Source organism: Oryctolagus cuniculus, chromosome 12 (assembly GCF_051225735.1).
Source record: "Oryctolagus cuniculus isolate XC-2025 breed Fujian yellow rabbit chromosome 12, ASM5122573v1, whole genome shotgun sequence".
In the NCBI taxonomy this organism is placed as follows: Eukaryota; Metazoa; Chordata; class Mammalia; order Lagomorpha; family Leporidae; genus Oryctolagus; species Oryctolagus cuniculus.
Window position 1 is genome coordinate 105,622,206 of NC_142878.1, and position 23,008 is coordinate 105,645,213.

The 23,008-nt window shown below is 47.6% G+C and overlaps 1 protein-coding gene and 1 non-coding gene across 9 annotated transcripts in view; both read right to left on the reverse strand.

Annotated features, from left to right (window-relative positions):
* MORF4L1 (mortality factor 4 like 1) overlaps positions 1-15,822 on the reverse strand; it is a 30,863-nt gene extending 15,041 nt beyond the window's left edge. For 3 of the 8 annotated variants that reach the window (XM_089309178.1, XM_051834547.3, XM_089309179.1), the window contains exons 1-5: positions 15,707-15,822; positions 9,187-9,233; positions 7,395-7,462; positions 2,268-2,384; positions 752-838 (exon numbers count right to left, since the gene is read on the reverse strand). In XM_089309178.1, coding sequence (XP_089165304.1) covers positions 752-838; positions 2,268-2,384; positions 7,395-7,462; positions 9,187-9,233; positions 15,707-15,746 — 359 coding nt within the window. In that variant the 5' untranslated portion in view covers positions 15,747-15,822. 8 annotated transcript variants of the gene reach the window in all.
* A 6,690-nt stretch (positions 15,823-22,512) lies between these two features.
* TRNAK-CUU (transfer RNA lysine (anticodon CUU)) lies at positions 22,513-22,585 on the reverse strand. Its single transcript has one exon. It is a non-coding gene; the product is annotated as a tRNA-Lys (tRNA).
* Between the last annotated feature and the right edge of the window lie 423 nt (positions 22,586-23,008).

Below are 23,008 nucleotides of genomic sequence, written 5' to 3' on the forward strand. Positions count from 1 at the left end.
TGGTTGCCCAGATCCCTGAACAAAGTGCCAAGACTGCAGCCCTGGAACTAGTTCCTCTTCTAGCATCATGGTACCGTATACCTTTGGGAGGACCGAATACTCTGGTCCCTGCCACCTACAGTGGATTGAGTTTCAGATTCCTGGCTTTGGCCCAGGGCAGCCCCAGATGTTGAAGGCATTTAGAATGTGAACCAATATATGGAAGATTCTGTCCTTCTCTCCTCCATTATTATTAAAGTCCATAAAGTAAAATGTGACAAGAGATTGTGTCTCACAACTGAATATTCCATTTCTGTTTTGGTATTCACTAATCCCATTTTATTATTTAACACACACTACAGCTTTCAGACTGAAGAAAACAATCACAGGACCACATAGTCTTTCAGGGTGCTTATCATTCAGTGTGCTTTCAGAGAAAAAAGACAGAAACGGGACACCTGGCATTTTGTTTTCCACTCCACCAACATTCCCTTCCATGGAGCCCAATTAGGACAGAAGAAATCCAGCCATGGATTTACACCTACAGCATCTCAACATGATTCTTGCTATTTTCTACCAAGCACTAAGGACAGATTCAAGTACAGGTGTGCTACCTCCTTCATCTAGAAAAAGCTTGTCTGACTTGAAACCAAAGCTGTAACACAGGAAAAGAATCATTTTATAGGTAGGAAACCAACATGACTTCCACTATTCAGTCCATGTACAAAATTAATCTACACATTTCTCAATAATCACTTCTCAAAACACTTACTGGTTGGCCTTCTGAAGTTCTCGCTGTTTCTGCAGATTGGTGTCCACATATTTGAGTACTCTGCTCTCTGGAACCCATTCATCCCAACTGGGAAAAAGGAAAGTTAAAATACTTAAAAACATTTTCACTGAATCAACATACATTCAACTGAAAAAAAAAAAAAAAACAAGATACAAGAAGCACGCATTTGATTTTAACGAACTGGCACTAAAAATTCATTCTCCAATGAAATAAAAAACGAATGACAAGTCTGTTCTGTAAAAAGAGAAGCATGGATATTCTCAGAAGTATTCCACATTTATAAACTGCCAGAGTCCAAAAGCAGATGATTCAAATCATTCACAAGTGATCTAAGAACACAGTGTGCTTCAAAAACTCATGGAAAATAGAATTAACAGGTAACACTGAAGTGCAAAAAATCTTGGAATCTGTATGTACACAGGGTCCTCAAAATATTCACGGGAAATGTGCATCATGGAGAAAAAAAACTATGGATTTCAAACTTTAAGTTTGAATTTCATTTAAATAATTTTTTATTTTTTGCTTACTTGAAAGGCAGACAGATCTCCCAACAGCTGATTCATTCCCTAAATTCCCACAAAAACTGGGTTGAAGCCAGGAATTCAAACTGTGGGGGGCAGGTACTCAACCCCTTTAGCCATCACCTGCTGCCCCCAGGATGTGTATTAGCAGGAAGCTAGAATCCACAGAAATGAGCAAAGGCTCAAACCAGGCATTCTGACATGGACTACACCAAAGACTCCCAAATGTATCCTTTAATTCCATTATTCCATTGACTTTTTTAAGTACCCTGGTATAACTGAGTCCCGAAGTTATTAGTTTTACAGAATAAAAATGTTATATTATTTTTTAATTGCCAAAGATGACACACAGTAATCTCTAATAAACTTTAAAAAGAAAAACAGAAAAACCATTAAACAGTAACAGCAAAGTTACGTAATTCTCTGTACCTCTCATCACATCTCTAAATGACACAACAGCACCTATCTCACAGGACTGTTAACAAAAGGTAAACTTTTCTGAAAGCCGTGTGAGAATCCCTAGTAACGTGACAGGCACGAGCCAAGCATCATCAGGATGTCTACAATACTCAAACACCATCTACATCAACTCCACTATATTGGTAAAACTAAATAATTACAACAGTTTATCAGACTACATTCTTCTCTACCTGTCGTCACTTACAAATGAATGTACTAACTTCCAAGGCTGACCAGAGGCTAGTTTGTGAATGAAATAGAACCACTGTTTTAAAACAAGATTTCTGATGGTCTGTTTTTTCCTCAAAATTTTTCTGAGGGACTGCTCAATGTTTTGAGTAAATCAGTCTTTTCTCCTGCTGATGGAGCTCCTTTAGTGACACAGGAGGTATATTCTCAGGGTAATGACTTCCCATCTCTGACCTCTAAGAGAATACAGCCAAAAGGAAAAATGAATAAACTAAAAGCAATCCTCAACACTACTTCCTAGAGAAAACTTTAAAACATGCATTTACCTAGAGGTCAGGAGGGGGTGGTGTACTGAGGGAGCTCCTTCAGGAACAGGAAAAAGGGCTACAATATCCTCATGTGTCTTCAAAGTTTTTTCAGAGCGCCTGGGCCTCCCAGCACTTCTGATACAGACAGTACAGTACAAAGTAATCTCAGTAACCAGGTGCAGCATTTAACTTAAGCTATATTAAGATTCATTTACAAACGGAATATATAAATGTCCGTGTCAAATTCTTTTGGAAATTTAGAAGTATCTTGATTTCTATTATGCTTCTGAAAATATTTAAAGTTAAGAAAATTCCAATTCAGGGATTAGGGCTTTGTTGTATGATTTTTTTCAAGGCATGCTATCAATCTGCAAAACGAAAAAATTTTTTTAAAGATTTTACTTGCAACGCAGAGTGATAGAGAAGAAACAGTAAGCGGTGTCTTGCATTTGCTGCCAACAGCCAGGGTTAGGCCAGGCCAAAGACAAGAGCTGCAAAATTCCATCCACGCCTCCCAGGCAGGTGACAGGAACACAGGTACCAGGGTTAACTTCTGCCTCCCAGGCATATCAGCAAGAAGCTAGATCAGGAAGTAGAGCAGCCAGTACTTGAAACAGCACCTCAATATGACTTACAGGCATCCCAAGGGGCAGCTTAATGCACTGCACCACACACTCACAACAAGAGGATCTTATATTTTAAAAAGTTATTTATCAGAGCCAGCGCTGAGGCACAGCAAGTAAAGCCCGCCGCCTGCAGTGCCAGAATCCCATATGAGCACCAGTTCATGTCCCAGCTGATCCACTTCTGATCCAGCTCTCTGCTATGGCCTGGGAAAGCAGCAGAGGATGGCCCAAGTCCCTGGGCCCCTGCACCTGCCTGGGAGACCCAGAAGAAGCTGCTGGCTCCAGATCAGTGTAGCTCCAGCCACTGTGGCCAATTGGGGAATGAACCAGAGGATGGAAGACCTCCCTCCCTCCCTCCCTCTCCCTCTCTCCCTCTCTCTCCCTCTCTCCCCCTCTCTCTCCCTCTCTCTCTCTCTCTCTCTGCCTCTCTCTCTCTCTCTCTGCCTCTCCTCTCTCTGTGACCCTTTCAAATAAATAAATCTTTAAAAAAAAAAAAAAAAGTTATTTATCTAGAGGCCACACTGTGGTGCAGCAGGTAAAGCCAAGCCATCTCCTGCAACACCAGCATCCCATATTGAGTGCAGGTTCAAGCCCCAGCTGCTCCACTTCCGATCCAGCTTCCTGCTAATGTGCCTGGGAAAGCAGCTGAAGAGGGCCCAGATGCTTGGTCCCTGCCATCCACACACAATGGAGACACAGATGGAGTTTCAGGTCCCTGGTTTCAACCTTGTCCAGCCACTGGCTCTTGTGGTCATTCATAGAGTGAACCAGGAGATGGAAGATCTCTTTTTATCTGCCTAACTCTGCCTTTCAAGTAAAATAAATCTATAAAAACAAAGTAATGTAATGTATTTATGTCTTCTCTAATTTTTTGGAAATCAAAGGAGATAAAAACAATTTTTAATTACCAAGGTTCCACTTTAGAGACTTACAAATCCCTTCTCCTGAGTTCTAAAATGCACCTAGGGGCGGCACTGGTTCAAGTCTCAGCTGCTTCACTTCCAACCCAGCTCCCCACTACTGCGCCTAGGGAAGTCAGCAGGAGAGGACCCAAGCCCTCGGGCCCCTGCACCCACACGAAGGCTCTGGATCACTCCATTCAGGCCATCTGAGGAGGGAACCAGCAGGTGGACAGCTTTCTTTCCACATCTAAGTCAGCCTTTCAAATAAAAATAAGATTAAATCTTTTTAAAAAAGAAGGCATCTAAAGAAGCACTTGCTCTGTATATAAAGTTAATTAAAAATGAAACCTGAAGAATGGGATAGGAGAGGGAGTAAGAGGTGGGACGGAAGTGGGGGAGGGAGGGTGCTATGGGGGAAAAACCACTATATTCCCAAAACTGTACCTATGAAAACTGTATTCATTAAATAAAAGCTTTAGAAAAAAAAAAAAGGCACCTAAATCTACAAAATCAAGTTGCTACCACAATTCCCTTGACATGTAAAGAGCTGAGAATTCTCATTGAATCCTTTGCTCTTAGCAACATCACTACTGTAATTGAAAACCAAACACTCCAGGTTTCTGTAAATAAGCATCAAAGAATTTCAGAATTTTCTAAAGATTGCTTATGACTGATTTCCAAAGTCAGGATTCTCGGTACTGCTTACACAAAACACCTGACTAGGTTATTTGTGCAACTCCTCTTCCCTTTCAATAGGTTTATTTAAAGTTTCCTCCAACTGGTTTCTAAAAGATAATGTCAAGTTTTTCACAATTTGCATTTACCTACTACCAAGTAAATCATAAAGAGACACTCTTGGTATATTAAAGTTCCTTAACACACCTATACAGATAATAATAGAAATCCTTAATACTTACTGCCATTTTCCCCCTTTACTTTCCCGAGGAGTAATACCTGAGAACAAATAATCTACAGGCCTATCATTTATTTGTATTACTCAACCATATATGCCAAAGGAAAAAGTCCAGCAGTAAAAATCAGCAAAATACATGCATCTGGTATTTTCAGTTTCTGATAATTTACAAATGCCAACTAAAATTCAATCTTTGAGCTGCAGACATCTATGAGAGGAGCTAAGCCCACAAGCTGTAAGTTAGCTTACAGGTAAAATTCTTTTTATTTTTGACAGGCAGAGTGGACAGTGAGAGAGAGACAGAGAGAAAGGTCTTCCTTTTGCCATTGGTTCACCTTCCAATGGCCGTCGCGGCCGGCGCGCTGTGGCCGGCACATCGCGCTGATCCGAAGCCAGGAGCCAGGTGCTTCTCCTGGTCTCCCGTGGGGTGCAGGGCCCAAGGACCTGGGCCATCCTCCATTGCACTCCCTGGCCATAGCAGAGAGCTGGCCTGGAAGAGGGGCAACCAGGACAGAATCCGGCGCCCCAACCGGGACTAGAACCTGGTGTGCCGGCGCTGCAAGGTGGAGGATTAGCCCAATGAGCCACGACGCCGGCCCCAGGTGAAATTCTTTACATGTATGCAGGAGGTGGGAGGAAAGTGTATCTAATCCTATACATTTACTTTTGAGTTTTCTTCCGATATCCTACTTGGACTTTCCAACTGACATCAATGAGATACTATTTATTCTAAAGAGCCTTGAAATTCTCATTATAACTCAACACTCTCAACATTAATGATATATCCAGAGAATATCACTAGGCAAATACAAGTCAAATAAAATACTAAAATACTCACTTCACATTTCATTCTTTTGAGGCCAGCTTTGTGGTATAGCGGGTAAAGCCACAGTCTACATGTCCCGGCTGCTCTACTTCTGATTCAGCTCCCTGCTAATGGCCTGGGAAAGCAGATGGCCCAAGTGCTTGGGTCCCTAACACCCATGACGGAGACCCAGAAGCAGCTCCTGACTTTAGCCTAACCCAGCTCTGGTTGTTGTGGCCATTTGGTTTGTGAATTAGTGGATAGAAGATCTATCACTGCCTTTCAAATACAACGAATCTTAAAGCTGTCGCAATGTACATTTATGTATTTTAGATTTCTACCTTTCCACAATTATACTAGTGGGAGATACTGAAGTTTTGAGGGTTCTGAGCCTTAAGCAGGTGACAAGTGACTGACAGTGTGGGTAGCCACCTGGATAGTAGACTGTGAAACAAGAACAAAGTTACAGGGCTGATACAGAAAAACCCTCCTTCCACATCAACGAAGTACTCATCAAGTCAGGTGTTAATTGCTTCCACTGTGAAAAACACCAGAGCCTAGGTCAGGTGACAAAAAACCTGAAGTCACTAGCGAGTAATTCTTCAAGAACTAGTTACTGGCAGTTATCATTTTGAAGGATAAACCATCATTAACAAAACCTCTTGTAGTAAAAAACACAAAGCAATCAGTTACCAAAGAGAAGGCCTGGATACACTATTCAATTGGGTTATTTGTGTGCCCCAAAGAGAAAGACTTATCGTTGAGAAACAATTCTACCAGCTAGATATTGTAGAATGTGTTCAATTTCTACCCAGTATCTGTCTAGGGCACAGACAATTAGATTCTATAACTGAACTTGTTATGTGTGTTAAATCCTATGCGAAAGGTAAGCCACATGAAACCATTTCCTGTCATTAAAATGTTTCCAAAGTTCAGATGATAGTAAATACTATTTATTAGTATTTCCAAATTAAGCAATCTACTAGCCTTTTCCCTTTTCTAGATAGAGAAATCCAACACGGGCCAGCACTGCAGAGCAGCAGGTTAAGCCGCATATGCCATCAGTTCAAGTCCAGGCTGCCCATTTCCAATCCAGTTCCCCTGCTAATGTGCCTGGGAAAGCAGCAGCAAACAGCCCAAGTCCCTGGGCCCCTGCACCGACATAGGAGACCCGAAGTAGCTCCTGTCGTCTTCCTTTGGTTTGCCCTGGCCCAGCCCTGGCCATTGTAGCCAACTGGGTAGTGAACCAGCAGATGGAGATCTCAGTCTCTCTTCTCTCTCTCACTCTGCCTTTCAAATAAAATATTTTTTAAAAAAAGAAAAACCCAACAGGTTTTAAGTATAATTGCCCAAAATAATACATGTCGTCTCACTGGGTTTCTACTATGGCCACAATTTTCAGGATATCCAAAACCAGAAAAAGGCCACTATTACACTCAAATAAAGCACATTTAAAAATAAAACAGCTGGGGCTGGTGCCGTGGTACAGGTTAAAGCCATGGCCTGCAGCGCTGACATCCCATATGGGCACCAGTTCATGTCCCAGCTGCTCCACTTCCAATCCAATTTCCTGCTAATGGCCTGGGAAAAGAGGATGGCCCAAGTCCCTCGGTCCCCTCACCCATGTGGGAGACCCAGAAGCAGCTCCTGGTTTTGGCCTGACCCAGCCACAGTTGTTGCGGCCATTTGGAAGGAACCAGCAGATCTCTCTAACTCTTTCAAATACTTTTTAAAAAAATAAATAAAACATCCGAGTTAACAATTTCATCACACTATAAATGGTTCACCCTTATTTCAATACGCACTGTATTACATTATAACTACACAAAAAGCAATGCTTGTACCAGTGACACAAGCCACTTTAATTATAAAAATTGTTGTAAAAGGGCTAATACTCACTTTTTATTCCAACCACTGTAATGTATAAAATATTTCACTTGTTTGTCCTTTATAGCAACCTTTACACACTGAAATAAAAAAAAAAAAAACAATTTTTAAGAGAGGTACAGACACTCTTATTTAGATGGTTTTAATCTATCCAATCTTTCAAAGACACGTAATCTTTTCTGTGGCCAAAATGAACAAAACAAAATTTGCCTTTCTACAGCAACACTACTTAAGGAGCAGTGACCTGCAAATCAGTCAAAAGAGCCAAAGCTGAGAGCCATACCATCAAACTTCACACTAAACCTTATCATGGATAAGCTACCAAGGGGAAGGACAGCTATTGAGAGCTGTTTGTGCTTTATCAAAGTCTAACTAGCCAGGAATTACATTTATTTAATAATTTTCACCGATGTATTTAAACTGTGTTAGGAAGTCATTATATGATTTCTGAAAATTAAATTAAGCAACTGGCAAACTGAGAGTTTTTTTTATTATTATTATTTTCTTAAAACAAGCCAGGCAAATAAAAATGTATCATTACAGAAAAGTCACTGTGACAAGTGATACCTATCTGATTTTGGATTTTAAGAAGTCTAACAGAGGAGACCAATGTTGTGACATAGCAGGTTAAGTCTTGGCTGCTCCACTGCAATCCAGTTCCCTGTTAATGTGCCTGGGAAAGCAGTGGAAAATGGCCCAAGTACTTGGGCCCCTGCACCCACGTGGGACAAGACACCAAGGATGGAGCTCCTGGCTTCGGCCTGGCCCAGCGCAGGCTGTGTTGTCATAACTCTGCCTTCCAAATAACTAAGTATTTTTAAAAAAAGTTTTATCAGAGGCGAGGCTGGTGCTGTGGTGCAGCACAGGCACAGGCAGCACAGGCATCCCATACGGGCAATGGTTAGAATCCCGAATCCTGGCTGTTCCACTTCCTACCCAGCCCTCTGCTGTAGCCTGGGAAAGCAACAGAAGATGGCCCGACCCACGTGGGAAGACCCAGAAGAAGCTCCTGGCTTCAGATCAGCTCAGCTCTGGCTGTTGCAGTCATTTAGGGGAGTGAACCAGCGGATGGAAGACCTCTCTCTGGTTCTACCTCTCTCTTTTAACTCTTTCAAATTAATAAAATAAATCTTTAAAAAAAAAGTTTATCAGAGGCAAACCAAAAAGAACAGTAAGTTACTTCAATAGTCATTTTAAAATTAGTCACCGATACGTTTTGATGTCAGGAAAAAAAGCAATTTATAAAATAGATTTAGTGTTTCAAAATGATATATAAATGATCAACAGCACTCATAATTTAACATTAAACTGTGTAAGAATCTCTCAGATAAACACACATATCTTAAAAAGTTCCCAACCATTTCCATGAATCCAACAACCAGCCATTACAGAACTTTAACAATACAACATGTATTCCAACCACAGTAAGAAATGGTGAAAATGGCTATTACTCAGAACTCTTCAAAATGATCCTACAAATTTTGAGACATAATATTAACTCCATCAGTATTTTACATGGAATTTTGCCTTTTAATTATACTGTTATCTATTTTATAATTTGTTCATTAAAAAAACTGTATTTTCCTTTAAATGCTACTTCCCACAACTGGACCTTCAGCAAATAAGGTCAGAAGGGAGTAGCAATTTTTTAATTATTCGACCCGTTAGGCAAGAGTGAGAAAGCAGAGAACATGGAATCTCTGAACCTATGGAGAGGCAACAGAAGCCAACAGAACATTGCAGTTTGATATTTAATAAGTCTAACAGTTCTGGCCAATTTCACTAAAGAAAACAGATCTCATACCTTTGCTTCATAAAGAAGAGGCCCATGAAAGCACAATACTCGCTCACCTGTAAAAGTAAAAAGTACTGGATTAACTGTAATTCCTCTTCATACATCTGAGAACTACCACACTTGTATTACAATATTCCTCAGAAAACGGGTAAGACTATATATGGGACAACATTTCAGCTGAAACTTCAACACTACACACACAATAAAATTTAGAATGCTATTCTTTAAATCAGTCATCTGTGCAAGAAGATCTACTGAAGCTACCCAGTGGCAAGAATTAACAGGTGTTTTAATTATCTGGGAACACAAATTCTTTTTTTTTTTTTTTTTTTTTGACAGGCAGAGTGGACAGTGAGAGAGAGAAAGGTCTTCCTTTGCCGTTGGTTCACCCTCCAATGGCCGCCGCGGCCGGCGCGCTGCGGCCGGCCCACCGCGCTGATCCGAAGGCAGGAGCCAGGAGCCAGGTGCTTCTCCTGGTCTCCCATGGGGTGCAGGGCCCAAGCACCTGGGCCATCCTCCACTGCACTCCCTGGCCACAGCAGAGGGCTGGCCTGGAAGAGGGGCAACCGGGACAGAATCTGGCGCCCCGACCGGGACTAGAACCCGGTGTGCCAGCGCCGCTAGGCGGAGGATTAGCCTAGTGAGCCGCGGCGCCGGCGGAACACAAATTCTTTAATGCTTTCTCCCATGGGTTTTTCCATATTTAGGACTTTATATTCCACCTTTATCTCTGCTTCCAATTCTGAGTAAAATATTCTATATGTTAAAATTTCACTTTACAGGGGCTGGTGTTATAGCATAGCGGGTTAAGCCAACATCTGCAATACCAGCATCCTATATGGATGCCAGTTCCTGTACCTGTTACTCCACTTGCCATCCAGCTCCCTGCTAATGGCCTGGGAAAAGCAGCTGCAGATGGCCCAAGGGCTTGGGCCCCTATTACCCATATGGAATACCTAGGAAAAGCTCCTGACTGCTGTTATCTGGGAAGAAAACCAGCAGATGGAAGATCTCTCTCCCATCCCCTCAACTATGACTTCCAAATAAACTAATCTTTTAAAAAAGTTCATTATACAGCAGAGATGGATGGATTTTTTTTAATAGGAACTTCTAACTTTTAAGAAATGGTGGGCTAGCGCCGCAGTTCACTAGGCTAATCCTCCGCCTTGCGGCGCCGGCACACCGGGTTCTAGTCCCGGTCGGGGTGCCGGATTCTGTCCCGGTTGCCCCTCTTCCAGGCCAGCTCTCTGCTGTGGCCAGGGAGTGCAGTGGAGGATGGCCCAGGTCCTTGGGCCCTGCACCCCACGGGAGACCAGGAGAAGCACCTGGCTCCTGCCTTCGGATCAGCGCGGTGTGCCAGCCACTGGAGGGTGAACCAATGGTAAAGGAAGACCTTTCTCCCTGTCTCTCTCACTGTCCACTCTGCCTGTCAAAAAAAGAAAAAATTAAGAAGAAAAAAAGAAATTGTTAGTGGTGTGTCAATGCTGGCATTCATGGTAAAGCCACCATCTGCAGCACTGGCATTCCCATATAGGCAAAGTTCCAGCTGCTCCACTTCCAATCCAGCTCCCAGCTAATGCGTCTGGGAAAGCAGTGGTAGATGGCCCAAGTCCTTGGAGCTCTGCACCCACCGTGGGGCACCTGGAAGAAGCTCCTGGCTCCAGTGTGGCACAGACCTGACCACGGCAGAAATTTGGGGAGTGAACCAGTCTCCCTCTGCCTCTCTTTCAAATAAATATGATATTTATATTAATATATTTATTTGAAAGTTAGAGAAGCAGAGTGGAGGCAGAGAAAAAGGACTATCCGCTGGTTCACTCCCCAGATGCCTCCAACAGCTGTGGCTGAGCAGGGAGAGGGCAGCAACAAGGAATGCAATCCAGGCCTCCAATGAGGGTAGTAGAACCGGCATCCCATATAGACGCTGGTTCTAGTCCCAGCTGCTCCCCTTCCAATCCAACTCTCTGCTATGGCTTGGGAAAGCAGAAGAAGATGGCCCGATCCTTGGGTCCCTGCACCCACACGGGAGACCCAGAAGAAGCTCCTGGCTCCTAACTTCAGATCAGCTCAGCTCCGGCTGTTGCAGCCATCTGGGGAGTGAACCAGCGGATGGAAGACCTCTCTATGTAATTCTTTCAAATAAGTGCCTGTAGGTAGGTCTGGGTTCTGTTTCCAATTCCAGATTGCTACTAAAACACACCCTGGGAAGCAGCAGCTGAGTGACGGCTTAAGTCCTGGGGTCCCTACCACACATGTGGCAGACCTGGACTGAGCTTCTACTCCTGGCTTCCACCTGGCCCAACCCCAGGTCTTTGTAGGTATTTGGGTAGTAAACCAGCAGGAAGTTACCACTCTTACTGTATATCAATAAATAAAAAAAAAAAATTTAGGGTCCAGAGTAAGACTTGGAAGTCCTCAGGCAAATTAAGCAATACCTCAAATTCTGTGAATGGCGAACAGATCTTATACATTTTCAGTCCACTTGGTTTCAACAAACCCAGAGGTAACAAAAATATATAGGGTCGGCTATTTTAGCTCTAAAATGAAAACTGCCTACTATCTTGATTCTGAAGAAACTATTGGGCAATATGAACTTAAACATTCTAAAAATTATTTTTAAAGTCTTCAAAAACTGACACACCCTCAACCTAGAACAATTGTTCTACACCAAGTCTCCTATTTCTCTCTCTCTCTCTCTCTCTCTCTCTCTCTCTCTATATATATATATATATATTTTTTTTTTGACAGGCAGAGTGGACAGTGAGAGAGAGACAGAGAGAAAGGTCTTCCTTTTGCCGTTGGTTCACCCTCCAATGGCCGCCACGGCTGGCGCGCTGCGGCCGGCACACCGCACTGATCTGAAGGCAGGAGCCAGGTGCTTCTCCTGGTCTCCCATGGGGTGCAGGGCCCAAGGACCTGGGCCATCCTCCACTGCACTCCCTGGCCACAGCAGAGAGCTGGCCTGGAAGAGGGGCAACCGGGACAGAATCCGGAGCCGCTAGGTGGAGGATTAGCCTATTGAGCCGCGGTGCCGGCCAATATATTTTCAATGTCTTTCCTTTGGCTGATTTGTGTCATATTAGTAAGGAGTACTGATAGTAACCAAATAGTTGACAACATGTCCTAGATTTTATATTATACTGATTTTCATTAGGAGAATGACAAATGAGTTAAACTTAGGAGGGTCAGGTCCAGCGCTATGGCTCAGTAGGTTAAGCCTCTGCCTGCATTGCCTGAATCCCATATGAGTGCTGGTTCCAGTCCCAACTGCTCCACTTCTAATCCAGCTCCCTGCTAATAATGGCCTGGGAAAAGCAGTGGAAGATGGCCCGAACACTGGGCCCTTGCACTCATGTGAGAGACCTGAAGAAACTCCTGGCTCCTGAATGGCCCAGCTCTGGCCACTGCATCCATTTGGGGAGTGACCCAGTGAATGGAAGACCTCTGTAATTCCGCCTTGCAAATAAATAAATAAATCTTTAAAAAAAAAAAAAAAAAAAAAAACCACATACACCTTAAGGTCATGGGGAAGAAATGGTCCAGGTGGAGGGAAAAAAGCTTCCACAAAAGCAGAGTTCACCACCCCTAGAGCACATGAAAAACTGAATTGAAAGTTACACAGACAGCCAGTACAGGATTCCTGAATCTGACTGAAAATTCTTTGGGAGTGGTTTTCAAACCTCACCAGAGACCTTTATTAGAAGGACCCAATAACTTTACTTTTAAATAAAAATTCTCTACATAATTCATGTGCAGTTCTACTTTAAAATCAATGAGAGGGCCACTAACCTTTGGCAAAACTCCAATCAAAGTGGAGACTGAGATACCAAGACCAGTGACTTTTCCAACAGCTTAGGGGTACAGATAAACTACACTGCTAACAAACAACAGCACCAAAGAGCTGATCTGTGTGCTCCCTGGTTCCACTTCCATGCACATTTTTAAGGTACTGCGAAAATGGCTTAATCTCTCCTCTCTTCTTTTCTTGATGGCTGCTGCCAAAAACTACCCTAAGGCTGATACCTTCTGACCTCCATTCTAGCTACCTGACCCTAGTATTCTGTTGAAATACCAGCTAGCTTAAGAGCATGACCCTGGATAACAAATCGTTGATTTTTCGCTGAAGTAGAAGAGCAGTAATTTGGAAACAGCAGGCCACCATATTTGGTAGGTTTTTCACACTATTCTCCACCATTAATCCTTTCAAGTCCCAAGGTGAATTCTGCTCAATGTTTTCAAATTCAAGATTAATGACAGTCCCGAGTTCCCATCCTCCCACTGGTTGTGCTCATTAAAAGCCACCATCAGCCAATTTCTTAATTCCTGACAGAACTGTCTCCCCTCAAAGGGGATAATGTTCAAGTGTCCGTTGCCCTGCGCTTTAACAGCTGCAAGTGGCCCAAGCCTGCGCGTTCATCATGCCTGAACACTGCTCGCTGCATTTTCATCTGCTTTGTGCTGACATTCTGTACCATGAGTAAACCTGGGTTCACACTACTCAGAAAAAAATCAAATTCTGGCAATTCCTACTTTTACCCATCACATTACATTCTCTTCTATAATGTTTCAATTCGGGTAGCACTGAACAAACATTTCTTCTTCCTTAACACGATATTCTCTGAACATTTTAGTTTTACAAAGAAAACTGTTAAGTTCAGGTGTGAAGCAACAGAAAACTACCCAGCAAGCGCGGAGACCGCACCTGGGTACCTCGGTTCCATGTTCCTTCCTAGTATCACCCCACTCTACCATTCCTGTGGTTTAGAACCGAAACACGGGGGGAGGGGCAAGTGGCACAATGGGTAAAGCTGCGGCCTTCATGCTGTTCCACTTCCAAACCAGCTCCCTGCTATGGCACCTGGGAAAGCAGAAGATGGCCCAAGTGCCTGGGCCCCACACAACGTGGGAGACCCAGATGAAGCGCCTGGCCTGGGCTGGTGGGGCCATCTAGCGAGTGCACCAGCTCCATAACTCTTTAAAAAAAAAAAAAAAAAGTGCTGCAGAGTTGTTCCTACATCGGAGCCTATAGTTTCTTCCATTTCTACAAACACGTAAAACAGGGTCTGTATCTTCCACACAAAGCTGGGATATAAAAAGTACACTGCTACAACGAGGCGTTCAGCTGTTGAGGGAGAGCGTTTCCATTAATATCCGCAATAGCTAGTTTCAGCCTTGATAGAAAAAAGTTTTGTGCCCCGCCAGGCTCACGGGCTTTCTGAACGACATCCATCGACCCCTGTTCTGAACACCTAGCAAAATCACGACTCCAGAGGACACAGCCACAGGCATCCCAGCGGGAGGCGGGAGGCGCTCATCACCCACAGTACCCCGGGACCCCGGGAGAGCCCTCTCACATCCCACTGAAGTCACGGCACACTGGGGCTCCGTCTTTAAAGTTCTCCTAGCTGCACGCATTCAACCTGAAAAGCCCCCACACAGGCCGCGCGCACGTCGGACAGGGCATCGGAGGTACTCAGCACCCATCTCCCTGGCACGAAAGGAAATGGGCAGTTCCTCCTCGCCCAGACCTCACCGGCCCGCGACCCGCGCAAACACAGACAGCCTCATACACACTCCACGGGCGCCGAAGGCCAGGGCCGCCATTCGCCCAAGTCGGCCGAAACGCTCGCCCATTAAAAAAAAAAAAAAAATCAATACAAATTCTCCGTCGAGTCACTTCATCAGGTTTTATGGCCGCGGGTCACCCACAGTCCGCGGCCGCACCAAAGCCCGTTTCTCTGCGCGGCACACGAGCCGCCGCACGGCGCACGCGCACCCCGGGCCCCGCCCCTGGGCGGAGCCAGCGATGCCCGCAGGCCACACAAAGCCGCCCCGAGCGCCCAGCTCGCTCCGGCCTTGTTTTTCTCCCCCTCCGCGCCCCCCCACCCGCCGCTCCGAGGTGAGCGCGGGGCTCGGGCCTCCCCGCGCGGACGCCGAGCCAGGGGGCGCTGCGCCCGCCCCGCACCGGGGCCGCGGCCCACGCCGACGCCGGCGGCCATCTTGCGGCGGCCATTTTACAACGCAGTTCTCCCGCCCCGGGGCGCCGCGCCCATCCCCCACCCGCACCCCCACACCCCCGTCAGCCGCAGCTCCGCGTCCCGGCCCAACGCCGACCACCCCGGGGCTGCCGGCGGCCACGCTCCGCCGGCCGGTTCCCGCCACCGCGGCCGCGGGCCCGTCGCCCGCGCCGCCGCCGCCTCCCCCACGCCACATCACTTCCCCTAACGGCCGCCATGGCGCGCCGCCGCCCCACAATGGGCTGCCTCGCCCGCGCCCTCCTCCTCCAAACAATAACAAACGCTCGGCCGAGGCTCTGCCCCGCGCCGGGCGCGCCTCCCGCCGCCCCGACGCCCGCCTCGGCGCCTCCGCCGCACAAAGCCCTTCCCCTCGGGCCGCCCGGGGCCACCGTGCGCAATGCGCTTCCCCGCACAAAGCTCAGCCCCCCGCCCCGGCCCGCGGGCCGCCACCACCCCGCGCCGCCTGCCTCCCCGGGCCGTTAGGCGCCTTCCCCTCAAAGGCGCACACTTACCCTCCTGGAATTTAGGCTTTGGGTCCTGCTTGGGCGCCATTTATAAGTGATTCGCCGCCTCCTCCTTCTCCCACCACCCCCGACTACCGCCCCCTACTCTCTACCCCACCCAACTCAGCGTCAGACGCGCCGTCAGGAACCGCCGGCTCTACATCCTGGGCCCGATTTGCCAGCGTCCGCACACCTCACCGCCCCGCGACCCGCGCAGGCGTCGCGCCAGCCAACTGCCGGCCGCCGCGCACGCGCCGCTGCGCCCGCGCCGCCGCGGGGCATGCCGGGACTTGTAGTTCCGGCGGGGCGGGCGCCGCCGCGGGGCGGGGGCGGGAACGAGGCGCCCCTCCCCCACCCGGCGTGGGCGCCCGCGCGCCGTCGGCGCGGGTGGCTCACGGCTGGGGCTGGTTTTGTGGGTTGTGAGAGCTGGGATTGCGGTTCTGGGGGCCAGCCGCGGTGGATGAGTGGGAATCGCACTGCTTGCGGAGTTCCCCTCAGCAAAGCCAAGGCCGCAAAGATGAGGGGCACCCGGGGCTCGGGAAATGGTCGACGTCTGGAAGCTTCCTGGTGGGGCAGGGTCGTGGCCGGCTTGTTGGGTGGACGGGACCGAGGGCCATTGTTGGACTCCCGTTTCTACCTTCGCTGCTCGCCGGGCCGCGCCCTGCGGAACTAAGGAGGGAGATGCAGGGCGGGGGTGAGGGGCTGGTGGTCTTGGGGCGCAGGGTGGGGGTGGGGGGCTGGTGGTCTTGGGCGGAGCGCTTAGCCGGGGGCTCAGGTCCCCCCAGCGGCCCCCAGCCCACCCGCCGTGCAAGGTTTGCAAATCCTCCGCGCGCCAATTCTGGACGCAGCGCCATTGCTGTGACTCCAGCCTCCATGTAACAGCCCCTGCTTTTACCTGCGACAACCCAGAAGGTGTCTTCCTCGTTCGCTCTGAACCAACACCAGCTCAGCTTTCCTCCACTGCCCCTCAGGGCACGGACGGAAGCAGCGAGGGCTCTCCATGGCCCCAACCCCACCAAAACTAGACCCTATAGGACTTTTTAAAAAACATTGTTTACAATATAAAGTACTTATATATTGGGGTTTTTTTAAAAAGATTTATTTATTTGAAAGGCAGAGTTACAGAGGTGGAGAGAGAGAGAGAGAGAGCTTCCACCCGCTGGTTCACTCCCCAGATGGCTGCAACGGCTGGAGCTGTGCCAATCCAAAGCCAGGAGCCAGGAGCTTCTTCCTGGTATCCCACATGAGTGCAGGGGCCCAAGGACCTGGGCCATCTTCTACTGCTCTCCCAGGCCATAGCAGAGAGCTGGATCAGAAGTGGAGCAGCGGGGTCTCACCCATGTGGGATGCCAGTGCCCCCTACGCTACAGAGCCAGCCCCTACATACTAAAAGATTATTTACTTGAAACGCAGAGTCACAAATGGGGGGAGAGAGAGAATCTTCCGTCGGCTGGGTCACTTTCCAGATATCCACAAGAGCCGGAGCTGGGCCAGATAAAAGCCAGGAGCCAAAAACTCCATCCAGGTCTCCCGCATGGGTGGCAGGGGCCCAAGCAGGTGAGCCCTCTTCCTGTTCCTCCAGGCTGCCACGGCGGGAAGGTGGATCAGAAGCCAGGACTAGGAGCCCCTGGCGCTGGGGCACAGCAGTTGAAGCTGCCACCTGTATCCCATAGGGGCGCGGGTTTGAGCCCCAGCTGCTCCACTTCCAATGCAGCTCCCTGCTAATGTGCCTGGGAAAGCAGCAGAAGATGGCCCAGGTCTTTGGGCCCCCTGCACCCACGTGGGAGACCTGGAAGAAGCTCCTGGCTTTAGCCTGGCTCAGTCCCAGCCATTTGGGGAGTGAACCAGCAGATGGAGGCTTTCCCCGTCTCTCTCTCTCTCTCTGTCCCTCCTCTCCCCGTAACTCTGCCTTTCAAACAGTAATGAAAAAATAAAAAGCCAGGACTAGAACCAGGCACTCAAATGTGGGATGTGAGTGTCCCAAGGGTTGGCTTCACCCACTGCACCACACACCCACTCCGTCTTTATGTTCTAGTTATGCAGACAATGTTCAGACATGGACAGGTGTGTTGTCCATGAGGCAGCAATTCCGAAATTGGAGCAAAACCCGAGGAAGCCTGTAATGTCCCCCTGATGTCCCCTCTGCTGGGCTTGGGTGCTTGTCTGTTTCCGCTGTTCTTGTAAAACCACCAGCGGACAGTGCATGCCGAGTGCACCTTCTTGATTTCATGGTGTGGCCTGGACAGCATTCAAATCACAGACAGGTCTGTTGCAGAAGCCCCACACCGGGGTCCATGCACCCCGCCACTGAGTAGCTGGGCAGCTGGGCTCCTGGAGGGATTAAGGGTGGGCGTCCTGTAGATCAGAACCCTGACAACAGCACGTGACCCGCTCCTGTGGAGCTCTCTGGCTGGGCCTTCCTCGCCCCCGTCGGCGATAGGAAACCTGGCAGTGTTTTCTTTCCAAATGCTGTGATGGCAACGTGGGCTCCAGTGCGTCTGGGGCCCGTGGGCGGGTTAGCTCCTACTTTCTTTGATCAGGAGCTGGGCTCTTCTGAGGCGTCTCAGGACGGAATCCAGCAGTATGATGTGGACCGCGGAGCTCATGGTTGAGTTCTGAGTCCTGTCGCCTGACCCACGCGCCACTGCCTTACTGCCGTGAAGTCATCTTTAGAGAGGAGTTGACTCGGGCTCACCCAAGTGGAGACAGGAACTGCAAACTAAGGAAAGAAACCAGGCAGGGCCTGATCAAGGCTTAAGGGCATTAGGGCCAGGGCTCTGTCTCAGGTCAGTCTCACATTGCCGATGGCTCCTGACACGTCTGCTACAAACATCCCATCATTTATCTCGCTCTACCTCCATTGCCAGACATGTAGGCGGCTCTCAGCTTTTCACTGTTAGATACTTAAGTCTTTGAACCTAAATCTTTGTGTGTGTTCCTGTCGTGTTTTCGGGACTCGAGATATGGAGTTACCAGTTCAAAGGATGTGGGCATTTTAAATTGCCTTACGCAAGGCACCCTCAGGTTAGCCAGCAGTGTAAGCCAAGGCCTGTTTTCCCACATTCTTGGCCAAACGTGGTGTTATCAGTCTCTAAAAACTCATCTTGGTGGAACAGGAAGTCATGCTGTGTGTGCGCACACACACTCACACAAACCGGGCACAAAAGAACACGCACTTTATCACTGGCATTAGGAATCAGGGCGTTGAGAGCGTGGGGGCGCTAGGGAAGTTTGGGGTGCTGGAAATGACGGACATGGTGATCCGAGCTGTTACCTGGGTTTCACATACACAAAAATCCATCCAACTGCAGGCTATCCCAATACAAATATTTTAAAGTCAGTTATTTTAGATTTTATTATGAATATTCCAAGCATACAGATAAGACAAAAGACTAATATGTATCATCTTGAGTCAACATTGGGGATCATTTTCCCATATTTGTCTTACAGATACCCAGATGTATGTGTGTGTATTGTGTGTGAGTATGATCTTTCATGCCTAATGTCTTTTTGTTTTAAAGATTTATGTATTTACTTGAAAGTCAGAGTTACACAGAAAGGAGAGGCAGAGAGAGAGAGAGAGAGAGAGCGAGCCAGAGAGAGAGAGGTCCTCCATCCTCTGGTTCACTCCCCAATTGGCCACAATGGTCGGAGCTGGGCTGATCCGAAGCCAGGAGCCAGGAGCTTCTTCCGAGTCTCCCACGTGGGTGCAGGGGCCCAAGCACTTGGGCCATCTTCCACTGCTTTCCCAGGACATAGCAGAGAGCTAGATGTTTGGAAGTGGAGCAGCCGGGCTGGGACTCGAACCGGCGCCCATACGGGATGCCGACACTGGAGGTGGCAGTTTTACTGGCTACACCGCAGCGCTGCCCCCTTGTCGTCTTCTTCTTCTTCTTCTTCTTCTTTTTTTTTTTAAGATTTATTTATGTACTTGAAAGGCAGAGAGAAAAAAAGAAAGCTCTTCCACCCTCTGGTTCACTCCCCAGATGGCCGCAGCCAGTTAGGAATGGTTTTGTTTATGTGTTTCCAAAATAGACATTCCCCTACCATCAAAATACCCAACACAGCAATTCCCTAAATTCACGTAAGACTCACTCCGAATTTCCTCGTTTGTTTCCCATGAATATTTTCATATTTACAGGTTTGCTGTTTTTAAAACAAGATCCATTCCATTCAGTGGCAACATATAACAGTTAGTGGTCAAATCGCAAGTCTTTAATCCAGATGTTCTTAACCTAGGAGTCCATATGTACTATTTAAAGGGTCCAGGAACTTAAGGGGAAAGTTACATCTTTATTTTCCCCCATCTCTAACAAAAATTTCGCGTTTCACTATAAACAAAGGTAGCAAACCAAAATAGTATTAGCAGCCGCTGTGACTTTGTCAGCCACAGCATTGACATGTTCTTGTATCACACAGTTCCTGCGGGTGTCTCAGAAGTACCCTCTATGCTCATCGTTATTGTGAAATTACTGCTATTATCACACCTGCGCCCAGATCTGATTACTTAAAGCAGAGATTAAGCATCTGCATTACCAAATCACATTTTAAAATATTTTCATAACTATATTTCTTCTTTCATTATTTTACCCTTTTTAAATATATTTTGCCCAGTTCACTTCAGATGCAGACATCCTACACACACACACATATACAATTCTTGAAAACATATCACAGAGTGAGGGATTCGTGACAAAGATGACAGTGTCGGGAGGGGAGAGTACGTTGTCACATACATGATGCAATGCAGTGAAGCAAAGTTTACAACCACAAAGCAAATGCTGGGCCAGCCATGTATACCACATATATAAAATATAAAATATAAGCACATATTGTATATATTAACTTCCACAAATAAGAGAACACATGCGATATTTGTCTTTCTGGATCTGGCTCATTTCATTCACCAAATCTCCAGTCGCAGCCATTTGGTTGCAAATGTCAGGATTCCATTCTTTTTATGGCTGCGTAGTATTCCAGCGTGCATAGACTCCTGTATCAATATAGTTATTTTCCTTTGTGAGCCTATATTTTTTTATTGTGTGCATTTAAGCACATTGTGAGAACAGATTTCATAGGCTTCACGCGCTGGACCACTAGGCCAGGAAGGGGAGTGCTGGGCACACGGTGCCTCCCCCCACACCGTCTCTCAGTACTGGCATTTTGTTTCTGACATTTGCTTCCCGAAAAGTCCAACCTTCTCCAACGTCGGACATTCCGGACCTGTCTGATCACGTGTTCACAGTGTCCCTTGGTCTGTTAGGTAAAGTGAGCTCCAAAGGCTTGAGGGAGTAGAAGCTGAGTGCTCTTGCGAGAGTATTTTAGGGGCTGATGCTTTCTGCTTCTCATTGCGCCACAGCAGGAGGCGCAGGATTGGGGGTCCCTTTTCAGCTGATCAGTAACGCTCTTGTTACCAAGCTGAGGGGGTTCAGACGCTTGTGTTTCTGCACAACCAGAGAGGATGCGATGTCGTGGAAATTTTTTAAGCATACAGAAGTAGAGAAGGTGATATACTGTGAACGCCGCTGTCCCTGTCACTCAGGTGGCCAATCTTGTTTCGTTGGAGCCCCCTTCCTTCCCCCACAAATCCCACGTATCAAGTCTATTCCCTTATACGCCATGTAGCTGTACCTCTGAAAGACGTAAAAGCAAAGAATTCATCGTGTCTTCAAGTCACCAGTCCGTGTCCAGACTCTAGCTGCCTGCTGCCTGGTTTTTTTGTGATTGGCTCCCATCAGGATCCAGACAAGGTCCACACATTTCACGTGGCCAAGATGTCTCTGTTTCTCTTTTCCTGGCTGAAAACGGACCGCAGAGAATCAGCCCGCTTCTTGAAAAGGTTCCATTTGTAGAGCAATCGTACGTAAAGGTTTCAAATACGGGCTCCGTGAAGAATAAAATGGGATCGATTTGCTATATCGGCGTTTTTTACTATAAACAGTAACAAATCATCAGTCTGCGTAATGAATCCTCAGCCATCAGAGAAGAGAACAGCCTTGGAGACCAAGCCGAGGTCGGGTCCTTCTGCAGGAACCCACCGCGCCCCTGACCCTCCCTGGGGGCTGAATTTACAACATCGCAGCAAGCCTGCTTCGTTAGAGCAAAGACGGCCAAGACTCTGAGTAGGAGGGATCGGAAATTTGAAGACAAAACCATCTCCCAACTGGAGCGCTGATGAGATCATTCGCTGGGGCCGCCACGCCAACTTCCACGCACGTGGCGGGGGGTGTGGTAGGGCTGTGTCCTCCCGGGAGCCACGAGAGAACGGGTTCCGTGGCGTTTGCTGGGAATCGCTGGTGCTCCTGGGTCTGTGGAAACATCACCCCCAGCCTGAACGTGAAAAATAAAGATGTCCAACGTTCAGACAGAGGTCTCTTGGGCAGTTCTTAGGAAATGTACAATTTCAGGTCTTTTTATACCCTGATGAGGCATTAAGCTGCCTTTCAAATACAGAACTCAGTAAAAAAGAAAAGAAAAGAAAAGAAAAGAAAAGGAAAGGAAAGGAAAGAAAAAAGAAAAGAAAAGAAAGAAAAGAAAAGAAAAGAAAAGAAAGGAAAAGAAAAGAGAAGAGAAAGAAAGGAAGAAAAAGAAAAAGAAAGAAATATCAGTACCAGGGAACCTCCATCAGTGCTTTCCCAAGACCAGCCTTCCCGGGAAGAGTACTTCTCTCTTCATGAGTTTCCATGTGTTGCAGTGCTGGAAAACAGGAAAGCCAGGGTGGGAGTCAGCTCCTGCGCCTGGTTAGAAACCATCCTGGTTGAATCATCACCACTGAGCAGAGCTGAACTCGGTCGCGTGGTAAAACAACATTGAACCGCCCAACGTGGGGCTCGAACCCACGACCCTGGGATTAAGAGTCCCATGCTCTACCGACTGAGCTAGCCGGGCAGTTGGGCTCAGAGTGTCTCCTGGTGCCCTTCAACGGACTCAGACCGTTTTAATTTGCTCTCAAGATGATGTTGTACATGGAGCGATCTTTTTTTAACCTTTTTTTCAGTAAAAGTTTTTCCGGACCCTCACGATCGCTGTAAATGCGTGCCTCCGCGCGCCCAAACTTCTGCTGTTTTTTTTTTTTTTTTTTTTTTTTTTGGAGTGTGAGCGGCCCTCTAGCGGTCAGCGTCTTCCAGCAGCCGGAGAGGCAGCGCTGGCCAGCAGGCGCCCCGGGCTCCGGCCGCACAGCCGGGGCCACCCTGCGCGCCCGCGGGCCCCCTCGCGTTTCCCGCCCGCGGCGCGCGCAGCCCGGGCCGGGGTCCCGCGCCCGCTCTGGGCCCCTCGAGGCGCCGCGTGGCTTTGAGGGTCCTGGGTTTTTGT